This window comes from Protobothrops mucrosquamatus, unplaced genomic scaffold (genome assembly GCF_001527695.2).
Source record: "Protobothrops mucrosquamatus isolate PMUCROS unplaced genomic scaffold, P.Mucros_1.0 scaffold2497, whole genome shotgun sequence".
NCBI classification, from domain to species: Eukaryota; Metazoa; Chordata; class Lepidosauria; order Squamata; family Viperidae; genus Protobothrops; species Protobothrops mucrosquamatus.
Window position 1 is genome coordinate 74199 of NW_015388563.1, and position 7533 is coordinate 81731.

At 36.9% G+C, this 7533-nt stretch overlaps 1 protein-coding gene across 1 annotated transcript in view; it reads right to left on the reverse strand.

Moving 5' to 3' along the window:
* Positions 1-7184, reverse strand: part of IPCEF1 (interaction protein for cytohesin exchange factors 1) — a gene marked incomplete at its 5' end in the record, with an annotated part of 24676 nt that extends 17492 nt beyond the window's left edge. The window contains 2 exons of the mRNA XM_015825126.1: positions 6270-6439; positions 7085-7184. Of these exons, the coding sequence (XP_015680612.1) occupies positions 6270-6439; positions 7085-7184 (270 nt within the window). The remainder of the gene's footprint in view (positions 1-6269; positions 6440-7084) is intronic.
* Between the last annotated feature and the right edge of the window lie 349 nt (positions 7185-7533).

Sequence of the window (7533 nt, forward strand, 5' to 3'; positions counted from 1 at the left end):
GGAGACACAAAACAGCCTTGCAGTATTTATATCCAGTGCACTCTTGCTAACAGAAGTCATCTGTTTATAGGGAAGCCCCAAGAAAAATAAATGCTATGAAATGCTGGTCAGATACTTACCCCTATCTGAAACACAAAAGTTATATCTAACCAACATGGCTAGGATACAGGGCATAGTCTTCCTCAATCAAGAGAGTTTGGGTTCTAGCTGTCACCCATCTCTGATAACCAATAAAAATGGAATTTAACACCTCAACATGGCACCGGATTCAAGAAAGCATTCTCATTATTGGAACTATCTTGCTTAGTCAAAGATATTATGGATGCATTAGAACATTTCATCTGATAGTGGTACAAAGAAAGTGAATGCCTGCACAGCAATTGTCTTTGCTTGGCAGTTAACTGACTGTTTCCATATGGAAGTGAAACCTAAATCATAATTTCTGTTTATAGTATTACAATATTTTTTTTTGCTCCTGAGCTTTGGGGTCTTCCCCTGACAGTCACTCATGGAGAAAGCTTTTCCTTCTCACAGATAATCAGCCTCTCTCCCTTGTGCATAAAAGATCATTCTATTTTTGTAAGGTTATTTAATTTCAAGTCCTTATTTTATGCTAGGTTTAGAGAGGCCGACATTAGCCCCATGACCAAAGAAATCCATTGTTTTCCACTATGTGATTATTAGGTGAGAGAGACACATGTCTGCATATGTGACTGATGCCTTAAGTACTTAGAGCACCACATGTTTCAATTTATAAAAGCATTTCTTAGGTAAGATGGCTGATCTTTTAATTGCACTTTATTCATGAAAAAATCACTTGTGGAGTAGTGCAAGACTTCTGTGGATCTGATCAACTAGGTCAGGGGTAAGCAACCTTGGCTCTTTTATGACTCGTGGACTTCAACTCCCCGAATTCCTGAGCCAGCCATGCTGAGGGGAAAGGGAGAGGTTTCCAAGCTGAGCCATGCTGGCTCAGGAATTCTGGGAGTTGAAGTCCACGAGTCATAAAAGAGCCAAAGTTGCCTACCCCTGAACTAGATGATTTCTATTTGCACAGCCTTCATGATCAGACAAAATTCAATTATCAAAATATCTCTTTTTTCACTACTCAGTAAAGATAGCTGCTGATTAAGATTGCCCTTGGTTGCAGTTTTAGTCCGGTCATCCATGGCACCTCCTGGGGGAAACATTAAATAATCAATGTTTCCGTTCCAAACTTTTAGAGGCTTGGTAGAAGACAGAATGGTGCTTAAAGATCATTGAGGTGTTCGGAATGCCTTCACTGTCTAAACAAATCAGCCCCAAACTTCTCTGCTGGTAAAGTTACAATATAAATTTTATTGTGGTGGTAATGCTCTGAAGCAGGGGTCTTCAAACTTGGCCCTTTTATGACTTGTGGACTTCAACTCCCAGAATTCTTCAGCCAGCGTGCTGAGGAATTCTGGGAGTTGAAATCCACAAGTCATAAAAGGGCCAAGTTGGAAAACCCACAGCCCACAGTCAAAACCATATTCCCAGCCTTCTCCTACATACATATAGTCATCACATTCCCTTTTAAGCTAAGCAATATTATGCAGAGTACAGGAAAGAGATAAGAAATAATAAAAGGAAAGGAGGGAAGGAAAAATAGTTTGCGAATTAATAATATTCATTATAATTCTCTACACCTTTTCATCTCTTCAAACAGTTCCTCTTCCTACCCCATCTATGTATTAATTCAGGCACTCCCTTTTGAACTTATTTCTCTTCTGGATTTTCAGGATTTCATCAATTCCACCCAATTCCATTTTCCTCTCTTCTCATTTCATTCCATTTTCTTCATGCATTTGCTTTTCAGTCCACCCCTTGTTCATTCTGTCTATAGACCAACCGATTGCAATGCATCTTTTTTATACCTGTGAGTCATGTTATATATAGTCTATATAATTCAGCACTCATCCATCTTTAATTTTCTTCATGGTTTACCACAGACACTTCCCTCTCCATTCAGTTTACTTTTATATTTCTTTGGATATACCCAGCTCTCATGTTTTGTAACAAGGTGGGCAAAATTTTATTCTTATACACATACATTTTTCTTTGGAAATAATAATTTCTCAGAACAGACTATGTATTATATATTATCGACTACCATTCTACTATCATTTGCCCATCCTAACATTTTTCCATCAATTTTTCCCTCTTTAATAAACAAACTGTCACAGTACACAAGAAAATGTTTATATTCTATTTAGGTATAACATGCAATCATTCACCCCATTTTTCTTGTCAGCTACAAATACCTTTGCTTTTGATATATAAATTTTCAGATCCATATTTCTTTTTGCATCATACAATTTAATATTCATGGCAAATCTTTCAGGTTTTCAACCAACAACATGGTGTTACCTTCATACAAAAATGTACATTCATGCACCTAGCCCAAAAGTCTGTAATATCATCAAAACAGCCTTGATACATTTATACATCAATCCTTTAAGCAACCAAGTGGTCATACCCTGCTCAGCGTTGAATCTACACATCCTGTTTATCCTTGCAGGTAGCTTAATTCCAGCATATACCTCTCTTATCACATTCAGGAACCAATCTGCAATGCTACATTAACATAAAATGTTCTATACTTTCAGCCTATTAATTGTATCATATATTTAATAAATCACCTTGAGTTCTGAGTAGGGCAGTTCAGAAACACAGGTAATGAATAAATCATACACTTTCTGTAGTCCGGTAAGGAGAAGGGCGGGATAAAAATTGAATAAAATAAAAATAAATAAATAAAATAAATGTATAATAAATGTATCAAATTCATGCATTTCTTGCTCACTGTCTTACTCAATGGCAATTGCTGAAATATTCTGTTGCTGTGCAAAGTATTCTGGAGCCCTATGTGACTTTGGGCCAAATCCTCTCACAGGATTGTTGTTGTGGAGAAAATAGGATTAGGAAGGAGTATTGTGTGTGTTGAGTTATTTATAAAAAAAAACAATAAAGGTAGGATATTAAATAAATAAATAAATTGGGAAAAACATACAGCAGATGGAGTTCTTCTTTTCATTCTTGTTAGAGGGCAATGAAAATATAAGAAAAGCCATGCTAGACTAAACCAAAGGCCTTCCAGGTACAGCCTGGTTCAGCATTCTTTTCCCCCTGGGAGATACCACTGGAGAATCCTTGGTGGAAATCAATATCATCTCATCAGTCACATGAGATGTGATGAATCTGTAGCTCTCTAGATACTGATGGGCAACTCTCAGGAATTAGAAATGAAAGCAGAATCTGCAGGGAATGGTAGCTCAGTAAGATGTGGATGGGGAAGGCTATATGTTAGTAGTTGTTCAGTGGTTCTCAACCTTTTCTTTACCATGGGCCCCCTTTAAATACCTTTTGTGGCCATGGGCCACGGCTATGGACCACCAAGACTTAACTCAAGATTTAAATCATAATATTTTTTTTCAAGCCTTTGTGGACGCCTGTGACAACATTGTGGCCCCACAGGGTCCACAGACAAAAGGTTGAGAACCACTGTGTTAGCATATAGTCATTGGAATAATAGCCGTAGTTTGACTGTTGATTAAATATGTCATGGCAATGGTGACAAATGAAATCACAAACGATTGTAAGGAACAAAAATGTGGATGGAAAAGAGCAAGATACTTTCAGAAGTGTTGAGTTATTGGTCATAAGACTTGCTATAGTCTGAATCCTAATGGTAAACCCTAAATAGATTATAATACACTAATTCACTCTAGCTTTTCAATAGAAATAGCTTCTAAATGCTCGATCCTAATAAAAAAAGAAATAATATTCTCCAAGAATAACATAGGAATCAACTAAAGTGAGCATTTAATCATTAATGAAGACCATGATTCCATTTTTAACAAGCAAATCATGTTAATGTTGAGTGGATTTCCCCATTAATATCTCCAACCCTCTTAGGATCAGGCTTAAAAATTGTTGTTAATTTTGTCTATTTAATGTATTTTCATTCTTCTTTTCAGTAAAACCTCAGAGGCAGTAGTGAACCAAAATTGAAACTATTTGTTTAACAACAGGGTTAAAACAAAGGCAAAAGGAAGCCAGTAATAAAGCCTAATTCAGCTTTACATACCTTCAAACCTAATCAGAAAATCTACAACAGTGGTATTTCCACATGCTCCTCTCCGAAATCTTGATGCACGCTACCCATGCTATCGTTTAATAGGATACCACTAAAAATATTGTGGTGTCCTTAGATTAAGAGGAGGATTCTCTTAGAATAAACTTCTTAATCAAGGAGGACCTCAAACACTGAACCCTCTAGGACTAAAGATGTTATCTAGTCTGGTAACAAAATGTCTCCAAGAAAATATTCAAGCTCCGAGAGCACCAATGACTCCACAGTTACTAAACTTTACAATGGATCAAAGAGATACTAGTGTCAAATTTATTTTTTAAAAAATATCAAAATAACATTGGCACCTTGACCACCTGACTCCCAGAAGGCAACAAGAGCTGTTTCAGTATTCTAACTGGATTAGAATCCCAAGATTTAAATTGACCCATATTTCTAGTAACACCTTGGAGTTGTCCTTTGTCCTACGTATAACTATCACAGTTTTCTAATTCAAAAATGGGGAGGGGGGAAGCCTCTTTAAACAATGGGAATCAGTATAGCTTCCTTTCAAGGACATTAGCAAGTCCCTCCCTGAAGGAAGCTTCATGTCTTTGGCCTAATCCAACTTAATTAGTTGTATGCTATTATTCATAAAGTGCAAGTGACAGTCACAGATGAATAGATAGGCAAATCATCCATATCCTTAAAGAACAGTGAGCTTCTTTTGAAGAACATTGGTGAAAGGAAGCCAATGCCATGTCTGTCATGGCAGATTTAACATCAGATAGATTGATTCAGAAGGCCCACAGGGAGGTTCAACAAAGTCAAAATGGCAGATGCAACCACACAACCAAAACCTCTTTTAATGTTCATTGCATAGCTCTTATAGATACCAGAAAAGGATGGTAGCTCAATTGCACTTGCCATCTTAATTTTTTGAGCTACTATGCATGGCCCTGAACTGACTGGAGGCAAATAAGAAACTCAAATGGATCATACATTGGGGAAATGGTGCTTTGTCCTGCTTACTGTGGGCCCAGACATTTACATTATAAGTAACTCCCTAACTAGTTTTTTTTAAATGTAATGCCAGATTACCCTTACGAATGCAGTATTAGAAAGAAAATTTTAGCCATATTTAAACGCAAGTCCTATAATCTCCAAACAGGGCAGTGACTACAAAGGTATTGTAATCCAATCTATGTGAAGGCCACAAAAATGGAGAAGACAGATAAAAACCAGTTGGCATAACAACAGTATTAGAAACAGAAACTACTTATGTTATGCTTTGCTGACATTAATTTATCAATGTGACTTCCCAAAAAATTAAGGACAAACTGAAATTATTTAGAAAATGCCATCTTGGAACAATAATGGAAAGGACATCTGTGAATCGTACATGGGTATAAGGAAAGTGGGATAGAAACACTTGTATCCAATAAATAAATTGCTTGGATTGTCAATCTATAAGTTCATTTGCATCAAGCTAGTGAGAACTGTTAGACAAAAAAAGCACACACAGCTTTCATTTGTTGACTGATTCAATCACATTGATATAGCCGCCCATCCCACATTCAAAATAATAACCTAAATATATAAAAAACATTAAAACAACCAATTTGAATTAAAAAAACAAAGTAAAAGAAATAAAAAAAACAAAATAGCAGTAAAATATCCCTAAGATGCTTTCCATTAATTGTCATGCATGGCATCTAGCAGGTTGTACTATCATGTTATCCCCAAGCTGGTTCACAAAACCATGTTTCAAGGGCTGTCCAGAAAGCCAGCAAGGTTGCTGCCAGTCTTATGGAAGGGTAGAGGGGAAGAAGTAGAATCTGTAGCTGTTCCAGTCATAACATTTTCCCTTTCCTACCTTACAAACCTAGAATGTGGATAGGATTGACTGCACAGAATTTATTACAAGCTCCAAACTACTCCCTGGCTGTTGGCTGACATGCGGTATAGTTTACTTACATATTTTTCATCAAAAACAGACAACCCCACTATCCATGTCAGAAAACAGTGTCTTTCCCACCATTGTTGAATTGCCTCAGACATGACACAGAAATGCACCATATGTTTATACATGTTGTTGAATGTTAGGCAGGACTTCATTGTAGGGAAGTAAGATTCTGTTTTGATTTATTTATAGAAATGAAGAGATTAACATTCTTACCAGTTGATTGCTGTACCAATATAATGATGAAGCCTTCAGGACACACCAAAACTTTTTCCATTTGTTGCCAATAAAGCCTCCTTTTTCCTTTTTTTTATACAGCCATCCCTGACAATCAGCCAGTCCGAGATCCTTACATGAGATCCTTCGGCGACTCATGCTGTAAACACCTGTGCAATTAGAAGCAAGTGTCACTTTAAAAACAACAACAACAACAACAACAACAAAACAAACAAAAATACTATTTTTTTCTTGTAAATACACCCTAGGATTTTCAGGATATGAACAGTGTCACTTTTTTAAAAAAACAAAACAAGCAAAATACTATTTTTTTTTCTTTTAAATAATACACCCTAGGATTTTCAGGGTATGAATAGTTCACCAAGTTAAATTAGTAAAAGTGACGCTTTTAGAAATATCCCACAGAATGAGAAATATATTTCCAATGAAGATCAACTACTAATTTTTACTCTTAGAGATCTCTCCAACAAGTATTAATATATGGCTAAAGTATCCTTCAAAGCTGATTTGCCTCAAAATTATTTGTCACAGCTGATAAGACATTTATCTTGTTTCACATACACATACACACAGAGAGAGAGATACACACACACCATTATTTACATACCAAAGCAGTTTAGTACAAATGAAGAGCATGTCATTGTTTTCCGCTCTTAATCAAACCAAAAACTGAACAGAGTACGATATAGCAGTCACCGCCGCCGCCACCACCACAAGCTGATTTGAAAAGCCCTCAGTTTCACACGAGCAAGATATCAACGTAAACAAAAAGAGGAACAAAGCAGACTCAGTACCTTGATTTTTCTTCCTCGTCTTCTGACGCAAAGGGATCTGCAAGGCACGCAGAAAAGAAAGAAAAGAGGAAATTTCAGTTGGTGTTGTAACATTTGCAGAGGACAGAGGAGGAGGAGGAGGAGGAGGAGGAGGAGGAGGAGGAGATGGAGGTAGAGCTTGCTATAGAATGCAACCTTTCAAACATGCTCGCCACACAGCAAATGGGAAAGCCAGGAGCTGAAGCATAACATGCTGTAATTAAAATTGATTCATGTGGAGCTCCTAGAGAAAAAGTACTGCGTTCTTCTGTCTCTTTCAGTACAGCTTCCTGTTTCACACCTGCAGCAAGCTAGTCTGTGTTAAGGGTAGTTAGATACAGGAACACAAACCAAAAGCAGCCATCTGAAAATGAAGCTTTGCAGCTTTATATCGGTCCCTAATATTCAAAGGGTAAAAGCAAGTATGGTGA